This window comes from Miscanthus floridulus, chromosome 8 (assembly GCF_019320115.1).
Source record: "Miscanthus floridulus cultivar M001 chromosome 8, ASM1932011v1, whole genome shotgun sequence".
In the NCBI taxonomy this organism is placed as follows: domain Eukaryota; kingdom Viridiplantae; phylum Streptophyta; class Magnoliopsida; order Poales; family Poaceae; genus Miscanthus; species Miscanthus floridulus.
The window spans coordinates 72,489,982-72,507,183 of NC_089587.1; the positions used below are offsets into that span (position 1 = coordinate 72,489,982).

The 17,202-nt window shown below is 44.2% G+C and overlaps 1 protein-coding gene across 2 annotated transcripts; it reads right to left on the reverse strand.

The window, feature by feature from the left end:
• Positions 1–4,173: 4,173 nt before the first annotated feature.
• LOC136472563 (protein CHUP1, chloroplastic-like) lies at positions 4,174–8,991 on the reverse strand. Of its 2 annotated transcripts, XM_066470262.1 has the most exons (9): positions 8,760–8,991; positions 8,553–8,609; positions 7,029–7,850; positions 5,977–6,933; positions 5,734–5,865; positions 5,457–5,638; positions 5,240–5,351; positions 4,662–4,805; positions 4,174–4,430 (listed from the first exon to the last, which is right to left on the reverse strand). In XM_066470262.1, exons 3-9 carry the CDS (start codon positions 7,809–7,811, stop codon positions 4,341–4,343), a joined length of 2,400 nt encoding a protein of 799 aa, XP_066326359.1. In that variant the 5' UTR covers positions 7,812–7,850; positions 8,553–8,609; positions 8,760–8,991; the 3' UTR covers positions 4,174–4,340. The 2 variants fall into 2 exon arrangements, with proteins under 2 accessions (XP_066326359.1, XP_066326358.1); XM_066470261.1 differs by having other exon boundaries at positions 8,553–8,991.
• Between the last annotated feature and the right edge of the window lie 8,211 nt (positions 8,992–17,202).

Genomic DNA, 17,202 nt, shown 5'->3' on the forward strand with positions numbered 1-17,202 from the left:
TTCTGTATGGTGTCAAATGAAAATACTTTTTACATCAAAGTTGTATCTCTCAATAGGATCTACAAATTTATAGTTTTGAGTTTTCACATTTTAAGTCGTTTAGATGCTAAAAAAATATAAAATTTTGGTAGCATAACAATCGCGTACTAGCGCTTGTCGCATTAGAAAAATAATATCGTTTTTGTATAATGTGAAATAAAGGTAATTTTTATATCAAAGTTGGAGCTCTCAATGAGATCTACAACTTTCTAAGCTTTGATACACGATTAATATGCTGCTAAAACTTTATATTAGTTTTTAGAGTATGTTAACGACCTCAAATATGAAAACTCAAAACTAGAAACTTGTAGATCTCACTAAGGGCTACAACTTTGATATAAAATGTATCTTCATTTTACACCACACAAAAATGATATTATTTTTTTAATGTGACAAATGCTAGTATACGAATTATTATGATGCTAAAATTTTATATTATTTTTTCGTGTATCTTAACAATCTCAAATGTGAAAACCGAAAACTAGAAAGCTATAGATCTCGTTGATAGCTACAACTTTAATGTAAAAAGTATCTTCATTTGACATCATACAAAAAAATATTATTTTTCTAATGCAATAAGCACTAGTACGCGGTTATTATGCTCTTCAAATTTTATATTATTTTTTGAACTTCTTTACTTCCTCAAATGAAACAACTCAAAACTAGAAAGTTGTAGTTCACGTCGAGTGCTACAATTTTCATATAAATTTCATTTTCATCCGATGTCGTACCAAAGAATTGTGATTTTTCGAAGTTTTGGTCTTGTCACGCCACTCCCGGTGGCGCGATAGAACAATACTGTCACGCCAGCGGAAGTGGCGTGACAGTGTTTTCCATGTCAGAAACACCGTCTAACGTGGCAGATGTTGCCGCGCCAATGCATGGGGCGCGACAATGTTATTTGGTCGCGCCAACGGCGCTGGCGCGACCAAAAGGGTCAGATCCGCAAAAATTTTTAGGAGCGATTATTATTGAAATATTGAATAAAAAAGGACTAAAAAATAAAAATACTCCTATCTATTGATACAGTTTCAAGAAATTGAGCATCTGGATTTGAGCATTGATATCCAGCATGCATATAAGTGGTCTTACATTTGGGGCTCCCAAATTTTTTCGTCGAGCAAAGCTTATCGTCTTCTCATTGGTCACAGATCAATTCATCGGGCCTTTCAGTGGCTCTGGAAATCCTCGTGTCAGAACAAGAGAAAATTCTTCTTTTGGTTTGTGTTGCAAGACCGTCTAAGTACTCGCAACTTGCTTCGGCGCAGAAATATGTTCCTCCCAGGTTACAGCTGCGTTCACTGTGCAAATGGCACTGAAGAAACATTACTTCACCCTTGTTTAGTTCGTGAAAAGTTGGAAATTTGGCTACTGTGGCACTTTCGTTTTTATTTGGCAATTAGTGTTCAATCATGGACTAATTAGGCTCAAAACGTTCGTCTCATAATTTCCAACCAAACTGTGCAATTAGTTTTTTTTGGTCTACATTTAATACTCCATGCACATATCACAAGATTCGATGTGATGGATACTGTAGCACTTTTTGAAAAAAAATTTCGCGAACTAAATGAGGGCTTCATTTGCTTGTTGACTGTCCATTTGCCATAGCATCCTGGACCATCCCGCCTGCACATTCCGACCTATTACAGGTCTTTTCAAGTTTTAAGGATCAGATCAGGCTACCCTTCTCCATGGAAATAGTGATCACCATGTGTTGGTCCATATGGACTACGGAACAATGTCATCTTCAGAAATATACCGGCTTCCATCCAACGCTGCAAATCCATCTTCGAGGCAGAGTTTGCTCTAGTTATTCTAAGAGCAAAAGGAAAATATCAACCGCAAATAGATTCATGGCTACAAGCCTATGTGTAATTTTCCTCTTTTTTCTTTGTTTCCTTTTTTTGTCTCTTGAGACTTTGTCGTGGATTTGCCTTTTATAATAAAGCACAGTAGGCGACCCACCCCTCCTGTTTTGATCAAAGAAAAAATATATATATATACCTATATTCTATATGTCTTATATTTTCAAACTCCTATTGTAAGGGCAGCTCCACCAAATCGTGATAGTGGGCCCCTTCCCTACAGTCGCTCTATTCGTTTGGACTTGTATGGCTTATAAGTTATGGCTAAAAGTACCGTTGGCTGGTTCGGTGTGAGAGAAAAATACTGTTCGTTGATTGATAAGCCATGACTTATAAGCCAAATACGACCGAGCGAATAGACCGAGCGTCAAAATTGATTTAGCCGAGCGGTCGATGGCTGCAGCGTTGAGTAAAACAATAGAAACATAATCTTTTCTCTGGACTTTGGTTGCCTCCATCTGCATGCGCGCTGCTCTCTCTGATTAGTTTATTCGTTTCTACCGGTAAGGAGTTGAACTATGTTTGAGATACGAACTGAGGAATCATTTCTCTTGGTTTGATGGCTGTAATGTGTAAATCGAACTTTACTCTCTTTCTCTCTTCCCACGGTTCGATGTGCTTTTACACCGGAGCTGCTTAAATTATATCTCTAACATGTAAACTATCCACGTCATCTCCTACTAATGTCACGTCATCTCACTAACTTTCAATCTATTAATACAAGCCAAGTGCAATTACTATTTTCAATATATAAGAAATATACAATGCATGTATATATTGTTATTTGTTTTGCTGTTCCACCGTCTATAGTTCAATCTATTTTATAATTTTTTTTCTTGAATCCTTTTCATAAGCTTTGATGCAAGAACATGTAACTCTAACTTTGTATCCTCACTGTCTTATTGTCCTAACTCACTTTCGTTTGGCAGTGTAGGAAGCCCTATAGACCCTAATATGGTACATGGGGGGCGGGTCAGAGCGCTTGAGGTGGCGTCCATCTTGGGCCAGGAGAACCCAAACAAACAATCACTGTCCTCGTTACCATTCCTCCAACAAACCACTAGCGAGCCAGTACACAGTACGGTGCTACAGAGTATCAAGCTTAGGATCTTTTCAGTTCTAGGAGGCATGCACCACAAGAGGTTAGGGTTGAAGGGGGAGGAACCCCCTCACCCTTGCCATTTGGAGCTAGGAGAAGGCAAGAACCAAGTCACCAAAGCTAGACCCAGCTTCTCCACCACCTTTGAGGAGCTTGCATCTATCTTTTGCAGCTTTGGTATGGTTTGATTTGAGCCAAAACCCTACGTTTTCACTTTCATGAGCACTAACCCTAGAAAATATCACCCTTTGGCCAAATCCAAGTTTGCACACTTTGGAGCTAGAATCAACTAGCTAGATATGCTCCATAGGACACTAGAAACTTATCCTAGTGATGTTTTGGCCATGCAAATGTTTGAGGTGAAGATTTGCATTTCGAAGTAGCAAGTATGGTTCACTGTCACGGAGTGTTTGCCGTAACCGGCGGAGTGTCCGTCACCATAGCCACTTGTCTGTCAACTTAAGGAGAGCACTTTATAATTCACTAGAGCGTCCGTCGTGTCTGGCGGAGTGTCCGTGGAAATATAAACCAAAACCAGAGAGCCTAGAGCTATAGATTTGTTACAACGGAGAGTCCGCGGATCACACCAAAGTGTCCGCTGATTTATAGACTCACTTCACAGAAAAACCCGAAGATAGCCAAGTAGTGGCGGAAGCTCCGTCACCTTTGCCGGAACATTCCGATGGAACCTGAATACTTAGCCGTTTAATGATACCTAGACTTAGCCCGACGGATGGTCCGTTACCTCAACGGAACGTTCCGTTGATTTATATTGTGATCACTTAAGTTTCCCGAAACCACCGAGTACCACCGGAGTGTCCGTGAATCACCACGAAGGGTCCGTCGATTTAGCTATTCTGTTTCACTAAGTCCCTGAGTCTGTCCGCCGCTCACAACGGACTATCCGATAACTATCAGTACAACACTTGAACACTTAATACCTAAGAGCTAAAGTTAACCAACAAGCATCAAAGCATTGCATAGCATGTCATTTACGGTAAGAGGTAGCACGCTAAAGATGGGCCCGAGACGCGCTCGTAGGGGTGCGGCCGCACCGTGGAGGTGCCATCTCAGCCCAATCTTTGGTGTGTGGATGTTGGTATTTATTAACTTGTCACTTGTTTTTAGTAGTCAACCAATGTATATCTACTGACAAGCCAGCGCCGGCGGGTCACTTACTTAGCCCACCACACACGTTAGAGAGCATACATATCTTACATCACAAAGACACCACACATGCAAACATCACACAACCAAAAACCGTGTCTGTTATGCTTACTGAGATGGTAAGCCTGAAACTAATCCTCTTCTTCAGTACTACATTGCGGTGCCACATCCTAGCTATTGGGTGTGCTATTCCTGACGTGAACAAGGTTCCTCAGCTCTTCAAACGCATCCATGGTCTCCGGGTCAAAACCTCCAGCAAACTGCAAAAATGAGCTGGTTTTTAAATTTTAACACTTGCAGATTTAAATACTGGAGAGCATGCAAACTTAATAAGACAATAGGTTCATGTGATAAGCGTCAGAGGAAAAAAAAACGTTTAATCACATATGGAACTACAAATAAGGACATGTGAAATGCTTGTGTGTGATATTGTTGGCAGAGACTAATTGCTAATCTGGTCAGTAAGGTAAGTTACTGATATAACGTGTTACCTGATGCATCCTGAAGGCAAATCTCACAGCCTGAAGCAGCATGTACTCCAGAGCTGGATCCTTGTTCAGAGGGCCCATGTATTGAAGCTCCATTGCAACCCTTTTCATGTACATCTTCGCTAATTTCACAGAAGCAAACTTTATCTGCAGTCAAGAAGGAAAAAAAACATAAGGGAGCAATCCAACAATATAAAGCAGGTCTTTTACAAGACGATGCTGCTATATAGGTTTTCATGACAGCAACAGAATCTGCAACTGCTGACAAGGAAACAAAGACAGATTCCCAGAGAGGCTGCTAACATTCCTTAAGCAACAATGTACAAAAATAATGTATTCAGTATTCTCAAGGAATAGGACTTTTAGTGGTCATCATACTAAACACTCTAACTACTGAAAGATATATATGACAGCAGCGGGAAACTAATCAATAATTAAAGTAGTACTAGACAACAAGCTTTGCTTACTCCAGTAAATTAGTATAATTCTGCAAGGCCATCTTCAGTTTCCATGCCTAATGGAAGTGCATGCTCATAATTTATTTAAACCAGAAAAGAGGCAGTCCAACACATAATATTTACCTTGCTAATAAGATTGTTATCAAGCATCCAGTCAGTAGGAATATTAAACTCCTTGCACTGCCTCATCATAGCCTCTCTTGTCCTTAGAAGGTTGTAGACACCTCTCTCAGTCCTGAATTAAGAATGCCAACAAAATTTTCAGTACTTTGTGCAACTTTATGGGTAATAATTATTAGGTGGATGCATGTTCATTATATTTCAGTAAACTCGATCATACTTTTCAGATAGTGTAACCATTTTCTTCAGCGCGATTTCACAGGGCAGGCGTGGATCATCTTTATAGTTTGAAACTTCCGATTCCAGCTTCTTCAGGTCCTGGTAGCCAAAAGCTGCCTCTCGTAGAGTGTCTGCCTTCCTCTCAGGCCAATCAAAATGCTTCAACACTGCTCTCTCATCCACCTGAGCGTAGGGCGATTAAGTTAAAAGAATAATTTAAGTGGCAGCTCCAATTGAAAATGATTACTCAGAAATCAGTGGGATTGTAATAAGCATACTAGGAAGCCAAGTTCATCATCTAGCCACTTCACAAATGCAACCACATCTTCGATGTCTTTGTAGGCTGCACCAGTCACCTCCTTAATCAATGATTTCACAAATTCACCTTGAGTCTCAACATCCGCCTTGATCTGCAAATTAAATAAAAAGTTAAAGCACACAGTTAGTGCCAGAACCAGCGTATTAGAGCTTTTTGTATGATCACCAGATTTCCAATAAGCTAGACTGAGTTCACTGCTTACAGCTTGCAAATGGGACGAGCGGTTCTCAATTTCACCAATCATGCTACTCCGCACATTCGCAGAGTTAGCTGTTTCACAGATTCCACCACTGGAAGTATCCTTTTTAGAGTCCCTTCTCATAAGTGAATGGTAGAGCTCTGCGACCTGAGGTGCCCTCTTCATGACCCCAGTACTTTTTGAGGAAAACTTTGGAGGAGGTGGCGGCGGTGGTGGTCGCGGTGGATTTACAGTCGATCCATTTGATGGACCAGAATTTGACACAGAAACAGAAGGTCTTGGTGGAGGATTAGGGATGCGCAATGCACGCTTTTCAACATCCAGACACTGTGACTTGCATACTTCTGGCTTGCTGAGAACAAATCTTGAACTTTCAGATCGACCAAAATCATACTTGTCCACAAGAAGGTCACGCTTCTCCCTGATTGTAGGATCCTTATTACAGGCAAATGACTCATCTGTTGCATCCGGAAGGCTGATAAAGGTATCAGATTGCCTTCTTTTAATGATGTTGAAGTCTTGTGCACATCCCTTTGGTCCACCAAGTGAGTGCCTACGTGTCGGGCTTCGTGCTTCTGCAGCTTCAATCCATGCCCTATCAAGAAGGGCTTCCTTTTTAGATGCTTGACAACTCTTATCATTCTGGGACCACTGCTTGATGCGTTCTGCAATGCTGAATTTTATATCAGAACTGTCCTCAGCATTTTTTGCATCACCTTCACCACCATCATCTTCATTAAAAGCCATGACACCATTGCAATCTATATCCGTCATTGCTCTAGCTGCTTGATCTGAGTTACAGAGCTCATGGCGTAAACATGAATTGATCCACCGAAGATAAGCAAGCTCCTCAACCTCTGTTAGCCGACTCATTTGCAATCCCTCAACTTGCTTGCTGAGGTTTGCATTTGTGTGCCTCAGCAATGATGCCTCAGCTTGAACCTTGGCAACTATATCACTCTGGTGACAGTATTTAAAGCACACGAAAGCAAAATTAGTTGAAATATTTTCCATACAAAGTACAAACAGAAAGGATAAAGTTCAAGCAATGGTACCTCTGCATTCTTCTCAAGGCCAGCCAATTTGGATTCAGCTGAAGAGAGCTTAATTGCAAGATTTCGTTTCTGAAACTGTAGCTCTTTGTTTAACCGGCGTAGTTCAACAACTTCAAACTCCAAATTTTCTGAAGGTGTGTTGTCCCCATTAACACTAGATATCCGGTTGCCATGGCTATCTAATCTTACATTTTCTTCATGGTGCTCTACCATAGAAGATAGAGCTGACAATTGTTCAGATATGCTTGTTTTCTCAGCTTCTAATGAAGTCTTCAGTCGTGCAAGCCTGTCAACTTCATCCCTCATAGAATCAAGCTCCTTCTCAAGTTCTGAAACTTTTGGGTTTTCTCTGCATTGCCGCAACTCTGACTGTAATGCTAATTCCCTTTCTTTCGACTCACGTAGTTGCTCCCTGAGATGATCCAACTCAAGAAAAAGATCATGGGATGCTGGGGACCTAATACTGTGGCAATCGAAGACATGGGGGTGGACTTGAGCACCAGCAGGTGAACAAGGGAAGTCCCCAATGAGGGATCTTTTAACCCTAGAGTGGTACGGAATCTGTTGGATGGTCTGATTGACATTTTCAACACTTGCAAGAGGTGGTTTTTTACTTGCAACTGCTGCTGTCTTCTTGGTTTTCTTGTCTGCTGTAAACCCTTTGACAATTTGGGAACCCCATGAGGATCCAAACTTAGGTTTCAGAGAACTTGAATTGCTTTTGGAGTCAACCCTAGATCTGCATGGCTTTGTTTGGTTGTCAAACATGATTTCCTCTTTCATCTTTTCCCAGGATCACCAAACTCCAAGCACCATTCAACACTGCACATAAATGAGGAAAGTTGTTACTGATATGTAGCAGCCAATGTCACCACAAGAAAAATTGAAATAAATAATATGGTCAACTGATTTGTGAAAAATAAAAATAAAAAATATGTCCATTTTCAAACTGTCCATATATAGCCCCACGCAACATAGTACAGCATCCATCAAACTTAGTATTCGGCCAAAGGAGCTCTTAGCAGCAACTCTATGCATGGAACAGTTAATACCGGGACAGACCATTTGAGTTTTAACCCCAAAAAGCCTTCCTTTCTCCCATGAAGCTCTGTTTTTCTAGCCTGCTGAGAGTTGCACTGCATTCCTTAGCAATTAAATTGACTACGCCTATCCCTGCACATGGCACTTATGTGAAGCAAAAGGAGATTACGAAGGCCTGAACAGTCAAGTTTAGCACTTTTGATAGGGGCTTAACCCCTCCAGTTTCTTCAAAAAAAAGTTTAGCACTTTTGAGTAACCATCTCATTGTGAATCGCTGGATTCCAAAATCTTTCTGGCAGCAGAATAAATAAATAAAATTGTTGAGGTAAACCCATGCTTTCTACTACTACAAAGAAAAAGGGAATGAGCAAGAATAGGATTTGGATACTGCGATTGAGTCAGATCCGGGTAAAAATAGTTTGCATTGAGGTTTGGGGGTGCCCCATTCCGCACAGATGGAAGGGAAGAGAAGGGGCGGCATACCAGGATGGTGGTCGTCGCCGGTGAAGGGCCCCAGTCGTCCTCGGCAGTAAAGGAAGGCTACGGGAGAGGGACCAAAGTTACAGCTATAAAAAAAATGATACTGAAATCCCCTAACCCCAACCCTAAGCAGCTCAAATCTGCGGCATTCCACTCCACCAGAACGAACCTGGCTATGCCCACAAAGAGCCCCGAATCAGCTCAACCTACCTAGCTACTCCAAAGAACGCAGCCACGACCTCGGTGGCCGCCGGCGTTTAGGATACTGAGGCAGCGAGCGACTGGCACCAGCAGTAGCGGCAGTGGCGCTCTAGCCAATAAATAAAGAAGGAAATCGCCCAGCGCCCAGCGGAATGTGGAACCGTGGAGGAGGATGGAGGAAACAAACAAGGGATGGTGCTTCGGATGCTTGCCTCGCCAGCTCGCCCCAAGACAAGGAGAGAATCCGTCCCCCACGCGCGGATTTTTCAGTGGATTCCTCCCGGGTTCCGAGACGCCACGCGACCGCCTCGAGGTCTCGGTCTCGGCCTTTGCTGCCGTGGAGAAGAGAGAGACAGCAATGGAGGAAGGGGGGTTTTGAATTTTGAAATCGGGGAAGAAAAAGGTGAGTAGCCGTAGCATAGCATAGCTCCAGCACGCTGTCGCTAGCTGGGGGCAGCAGGCCAGGGCAGAGCAGTGGAGCTTACTGACATGCGGGGTCCTCTGTGTCCGGTGGTCCGAATTTTTTACTCCATCCGTTCCTTAGTATAAGCCATATAGATTTCTAAAGAAAATTCTAAAATATAGGTACGTATCAGCTACCACGCTGATTAGTTTAGAACCTTCCCACCGTATATAGCACATGCCCAATCAATTCCTTAGATTTAGGAAGCAATCTGATTGGGAAAGAGAAGATAGCCTGATTTTCCTTTTTTTCCTCGGTCTCATATCATTCCCCAAGCCGTGCGTTAATATTGGTGCTAAAAACTATATGGCTTATATTAAGGAACGGAGGGAGTATATTTTAGCCCTTTTTTGAATTTTTTTCACAAATATACCCCCTGAAGGAAAAATTTTAGAATCTAGACCTTTAGCTCGGCGCCATCGTTGTTGGCACCGAGCTAACACGTCTCGGCGCCAACATCCCTGGCGCCGAGCTTTTGGGCTCGAAGCCAACGTGGCGGTGACATGGTAGGAAGCTCGGCGCCAGTCACCCTGGCGCCAAGCTCGGCGACGTAGATCTTGGCGCCGAGCTCAGCGCCAGGGTGACTGGAGCCGAGCTTGTGTTTTAACCCTGGCCCCAACCTTCCTAAGCCTTCATCCTCTTATTTCTTCTCCCTCTCGGGTTTTTTCTCTCCCCACCTCGTCCTATCTCACGAATCGGCATATTAGACCTTGCAAACTTTGATTTGATCCGTAGATCTTTGAGAGCAAGGTATCCTCGCTCTCCTCCTAATTTTTTTCGCATCGATTCGGTATATATTAGTCGGATTTTCAACCTAGGAATCGTCATTACTTAAGGTTTCGTTCTATCCTTTAATATTTATATTATACAACCATAGGATGATGCCAAGGCGTGGAAAAGCTAGCAAATCTAGGTAACCACAGCGCATGTAATTATGTTATGGGTTAATTGTTGTGCATCAAATGGAAAACCCTAGGTTTAGGGTTTAATGTTAGAGAGAATTCCTTATTTGACACCAGAGAAATGACCCGTTCCTTTTTTAGCCCTCAAAAAAATTTTGTTCCCTATTTGACACCGAGTTCAACTTTCATTCCTTCTGTGACACTCCGTTGCATTTTCCATCCGGCCACCATTAATTGCGCTGTGAAAAGACAATTTTGCCCCTGTGGGCCCTACCACCCTTCTCCCTCCTCTCCTCCTCTAGACAGTCGCCTCACTCCCTCCATCTCCCCGTAGTCACGCAGCTGAAGGCGCGCCCGTCCCTCCTGATGGCGCCCTCCACTCTCTCCCTCTCTCCACTCTCTCTCCCTCCAACTCTCCATTCTGAGCCCCCTCTCCCTCTCGAGCACGGCGGTGGTCCTCCCTTCCCATGGCGCGGCAGTGCTCCTCCCTTCCCTAGGCGCGGCGGCGCCCCTCCCTTCCGCGCTCCTCCCTCTCCTCGATGGCGACCTGCGGTGGACTAGAAGCGGCGACGACGATGGCGCGGTGGAGTAGGTGGCCGCGACGACGACGGTGGAGTCCGACGAGATTCGGCCTCGAGGCTCGCAGATCTGGCCTCGGGGCGCATGGATCTAGCAGATCCAGCCTCGGGGCTCACGGATCTGGCCTCAGGGCACGTGGATCTGGCCTTGGGGCACGCAAATCCACCCACGGATCTGGCGAGCTCACCGGTGACAAATCGAGGGCGGGCACAGGCGAGGCAGCGGCTGGATCTATTGGTGGGAAAGCTAGATTTGGCTCGACGGTGGAGGATGCACCCCGACGGTGGATCCAGCGAGCGTCGACGGTTGTCTGTGGATGGGCTCGGTGGGCCCATGGGTGACGGGGACGGTCGGCGGCCTTCTCCTCGGGTGGCACGACCGTGGACTAGGGGAGGACACGGCGGCCTGGAGGAGAGGAGGGGGAAGGGTGGTGGGGCCCATAGGGGCAAAATCGTCTTTTCACAGCATAGTTAACTGTGGCCGGATGGAAAATGCAACGGAGTGTCACGGAAGGAATGAAAGTTGAACTCGGTGTCAAATAGGGAACAAAATTTTTTTGAGGGCCAAGAAAGGAACGGGTCATTTCTCTGGTGTCAAATAAGGAATTCTCTCTTAATGTTAATTGCGTTCGGTTCTTAGAACGAAATTGGTTGTATTGTGGTTATAGTTCTTATTGACATCTATTTGTGATGTTTTGATTTTTGTTTGTTAAATTACATCCGTTTTGTTAGATAAAAAAAATGTATCAGGAGGAGTTTTGGCGAAAATGGGGTCATTCTCGAGAATTATACTCCGATGTGTCTAGCAAAGATGCTCCTGTCCCTCCTGACCTCCGTGTCCCTAACTGTGACTGTGGTTTCCTAGCCCATGTTTTTCAATCGAAATATCCAGACATAGCGGCGCGGTGCTTCTACACATGTAGTCGTTTTAATGTAAGAAATTGTTTCCACTATCTTTTTTCTTTATTTGTGTAAGTATGCTACTAATATTTTATTGGAATCACATTGTGTAGGATCATGAGAGGTGCTTTTTCTTTCAGTGGATCAATAGTGCAGACAAGTTTGATCCTATGTACCTCCTTTTCAACGATTGGTTTAGAGGGAGACATCCACGTGAGCACTTCAAGCGGTGGGTTCCACCCCCCTAACCCTCCGCCAATGATGGCTAAAGAGAAGCACCTAGCTGTAGTTAGATGACTCGAGGAACCTCCCCTATGCTATTATAGAGATCGAGCTATGATAAACCCTGAGAATATATTGGAGTTTGTATGTCCAAACAAGCATGAAGTAAGTGCAAAGTGTATGTGTTGAAATGTCGAGCTATATGTGTTCATGTACTAATGTCACCTTATTAGGTGTTTTCAATGGCGAAGTGTCATTTTAAGGAGTGGTTGTATGGTCCTAAGAACCAATGGCCGGAAGAATCGCGAAAGGTTAAGGAAAAGAAGAAAGAAAGGGTAATTTACAAAGCACCTCCTGTCATGTGTGAATGTGGTGTTAAATCCAACTATGGCCTAGTCCCTTCGGAGCTTGGAATAGGTCATTATTGCAACCATATGATTGACTATGATGAGGTTGTTTATTTTTGTGGTAAACATGAAATCGTATTTTGTTTCTTTTGCTAAGACATATATGATATAATTTTTCATTTAAACAGAGCACTAGAAAATGCAGGTGGGAATGTTATGATGGTCAAGCTAAGTTCTTGGATGAACTGAAGGGGAGGCAAGTAATAGCACGAAAGAGGGGATATGGACCTGACTACGTCAACCTATTTGTTAAACATCACAAACAAAATATGTGTGAGTTTGCTAGACAGCGCGGTATTTATAACCCGATCGATGTTGGGCTTAACAAATGGGGATTGGAGAGACGGTTGACGTTAGAGGAGGAGAGGGCAAGGAAGGAGGCAAGGGAGGAGACAAGAGTACAGATGTAGGTCTTGAACGAGCATGTTGTTGCATTATGTGCCAGTGAGTGCTTGAAAGCCTTTTTTTCGTTACCTAATTTTAAATGTAATATAATCGCGTTGCTAACTGATTGCATTTTATACATGAAGGGATTGGATGCAGCGAGGAACATGCCACAGAGGTGGCTCGTGCAAGGTATGGGGAAAAAAGTTAGATGAGCACAGATCGTGAGCTGGTCGCACTGTTCAATCACCGATGGTGTTATCTGATGAGGGGGATGAGGATGAGGACGACACTGGCAGACTGAGTGAGCTCATTGCTCTAGCAGAGGCAGGTTTGTAGGTGGAGGAGGCTGAGGACGACACTAGCAGACTGAGTGAGCTCATTGCTCTAGCAGAGGTGGGCTTGCAGGTGGAGGAGGATGATGACGCTTTCTTCACTCAGGCCACAGAGGTCGTAGATGAAGCGGAGGCAGCTTACTATAGGCGACAGGCAAGTCAGAGTAATGCAGGTGAGCCTAGCCACAGCAATAGGGTTGTGGTAGAGGATTGGTACTCGGATGATGAGTTGTTTACTCAGTATGTTTTAGACTGAGGATTTGAAAGTGCATTTGCCCCCTATGTGGGGTTTAGTGTATTGATGACATTCAAATTAGGGACTAATGTGATTTTAATAAGATATGTCACAACTATTACTCAGTATGCGCTCTCCAAAGGTTTTATTTTTGTTTTTTAGTTTAGGATCCGCCGCACTATAAAGAGGAATGCAAACTTAGTTGGTCTGAGGAAGATAGAGTGCTCAAGCATAGAAATAAAGTCAAAAGAGAGACACTCTAGCACTCCACGGGCACATAGAATATTTTTTTAGTGACTATTGGTGTTGAAAGTCCCGATGTAAGCCAGAACTCCCGACAGTCGGAAGTCACGACTCATGCCGGAAGTCCTGATGCCTAGTCACTTAGCCTGCGCATTAATAGTGGACGTCAGAAGTCCCAACGTGAGTTAGAACTCTCGACAGTCAGAAGTCCCGACCCAAGTCGGGAGTCCCGACCCAAGTCTGTATGATATGATTGGACTATACATGTTCTAATGAATTTACATTTAATCTGTGTACTAGATTTGTGCCTTTTCAACACATAAAACACATGAAATGGCATGTGAGAACATGTACCGAACTAGGGTATAGAGTTCCTTTGACTAAAGCTAACATGCCTTAGGTAATTAAACCAAACAACAAACACATAGATATGCCATGTGAATAAGATAAAGTCATCCTAGTAGTATGGCCACATAGCAAATTGTGCTGCACCTTCTCCAAAGTAGCCTCCCATTGTTGGTGGTGGTGGCGGTGGGGGTGGCGGCGGAGGCCCCTTGTTCTTGTGATTAGGGCAGGTGCAATATGGATCATTGCAGAGTGCCTCCTATGAATCGGCACCATTATTGTTGTTGTCCTGTCCGTTGTCCTTGTAACTGCTGCTAACTTCCCTTTCTAGATTGAAGATACGGTCCTGCAGGTAGTAGATGTACTCTGCATGTGGATAAATAGGTCGAGGATCGACCCACCTAGTGAACCCATAGTTTTCTTCAGCCAGGGAAGATTGTAATAAGTATGTCATGTAAGTTGTATAGAAGAGGAACATATTGAATAAACAAATAGTAATAGCAATTACCCATACTCACGGGTATTTGAAGAAACGATGACCTCCATCTATTCCCTTGGTGAACATCTGCACTAGGCAGTCCTCACCATGCATGCATTTTTGCCACTCTTCTTTCCTTTCATCATATCCTCTAAGTGGTGTCTCTTTGGTGAAATCGCTTTTGCTCTCAACTGGGAACCTCTCATAAAGAGCTTCCTCAAAGAAATCGGGACCAATAGGACCCTCCCACCTAATGGTAGTTCCCTTCCCCTTTCCTCTCCCTCTGGACAACTATCTAGACATTGGTACTGCAATGAAAGAAAATGCTGAGGAGTGCTCTTCTTTCTTGTTGTGTGTGTGAATGAGAGGGAGTTGGGGGTTATTTATAGGTTGAGAGGAGAAATGGAGGCCTCTCAATGTGCCATGTCAATGATCCATGTGCCTCTTCACCTCAGCCCTTGGATCAAACAATCATAAGATGGATGGTGGAGATGGAGTGGAGTTGTGCGTCCTTGCATGCCAGTACTATGTCAGTGAAGTGATAAATCGTTGCTGTCCTTGTAACTGAAAAGTCTATTTTCATTGTCTAAAAAGCCTAGATTTGTTCACTGTTACTTGATAAGCCTAGATTCATCTACAAAGCGTCTGTACGATACGATTAGACTATACACGTTCTAATGAATTTACATTTAATCTGTTTACTACATTTGTGCCTTTTTAGCAGTGTAGTATGATTAATGATTCATAGAAAAAATTGCAAGAGTTTTCCTTGTTTCAGGAGCATCCACAGTTACAAACAGAGACATCATTATATAATCCAAACATTTAACCATCCAAAGAGCACAATGCAACCACAACGAACATCACAATCAACATAACATGTCCTGCATAGTCCAAATAGTCCACAATGTCCATACAGTCCCAAATAGTTTTAGGAAAGTAAATACAAAATCTATAATAGTGCATACTAATATCTACCACAACCCTCACTGCCTCCTAGTCTTACCCTTACCCTTATGACCGAGAGCGCTTGAACCGAGAGTGTAAGGGTCACGTGGACGGCATCGCCTAGTGCTTGGAGGCTATGTAGGCTGAGTCGAGGGAGCGTCATGGAGCTGAGAGGGGCCAAGCTCCTGATGCCTCTGGTCCACGTCTGAAGGGTCGAGATGGCGGACTAGAGGGGGGGTGAATAGTCTTTTCTAAAACTAATCGCGTCGGCTAACCGATACAAATGCGGAATTAAAACTATCGGTCTAGCCAAGACTATACCCCACTATATATGTTCACTAGCACCTTGCAAAGATAACAATTATGCAACAAAGGTGCCGGGCTAGCTAGAGCTCTCCTAAACAATTCTAGGAGCAAGGTCACACAAACTTATGCCACTAGTACTTTTAAGCAACAAGGGAGCTCCTACACATGCTAGTAAGCAAAAGCACAAAGCCAACTAAGCTCACTGGCAATGCTCAATAACAAGGCAACCAATGCCAAATTAGAGAGCTCAAATACTTAGCTACACAAACTAAGTAATGTGACTAACAAGGTTACTAAAACCAAATTAGCCACGCAAGGGAGCTACTTCTATGCTACACAAGCAAGAAGGTAATTAGCAAGCTACACAAGCTATCTAATTACAAGAGCAACTACACAAGCTTAATATGTATAAAAGTAATGGCAAGCTTGTGTAATGGGGATGCAAATCAACGGGAAGAACAAGGTTGACACGATGATTTTTCTTCCGAGGTTCACATGTTTGCCAACACGCTAGTCCCCATTGTGTCGACCGCTCACTTGGTGGTTCGGCGGCTAATTAGCATCACCCGCTAAGCCCGCACGTCGGGCGCTGCAAGAACCTACCCCTTGAGTGAGGGTAGCTCAATGACACACTTTACTAGAGTTGCTCTTCGCGGCTCCCGCGGGGCGAGCACAATGCCCCTCACAAGCACTTCTTCGGAGCACCGCACAAGCTTCTTACGCGCTTCGACGGAGACCACCACCAAGCCATCTAGGAGGTGGCAACCTCCAAGAGTAACAAGCACCACCGGCTTGCAACTCGATCACCTAGTGCCACTCGATGCAACCTCACAATGCAATTGCACTAGAATCGCTCACTCATACAATCGAATGATCACTATCAAGTATATATGTGATGGAGGGCTCCCAAGCACTCACAAGCATGGACACTAAGTCCCTTGAGGTGCTCAGCACCAACCATGGCCGAAGGCCACTTCTATTTATAGCCCCAAGGGCTAAACTAGCCGTTACCCCTTCACTGGGCAACGGTCGGGCTGACCGGACGCTCCGGTCGTGTTGACCGGACGCTGGACCTCAGCGTCCGGTCACCCACAGATGACCACGTGTCCCGATTCCAACGGTCACTTGACTTGACCAGACGCAGCAGCTTTCAACTGACCGGACGCTGAACCCCCAGCGTCCAATCGTTTCCAGTAAGGTACTAACCTCGACCGGACACGTTCGGTCACACTTGATCGGACGCAGCCAGCGTCCGGTCACACTCCAGCTTCTACGTCATCGTACGTCAGCCTGACCGGACGTAGCCTGCCAATGTCCGGTGCTTTCAGACCCAGTGTCCGGTTAGTTGACCGACGCCAGCATCTTTGCGACCAACGCGTTTTCACTTCTAACTTCTTCACCCTTGCTCCAATGTGCTAACCACAAGAATTTGCATCCGGCGTAATAGAAAATAGGCATTCCATTTTCCTGAAAGCGCCGAATCCTCCTTTGTAAATGTGCCAACACCACCAAGTGTACACCACCATGTGTATGTGTGTTAGCATTTTCACAATCATTTCCCAAAGGATGTTAGCCACTCAACTTGCCACGCCACTCGATCCTAGCGACAATGCAAAGTTAGATCACTCGAGTGGCACTAGATGACCGATATGCAAACAAGTTTGCCCCTCTTGATAGTACGGCCATCTATCCTAAACCCGGTCATA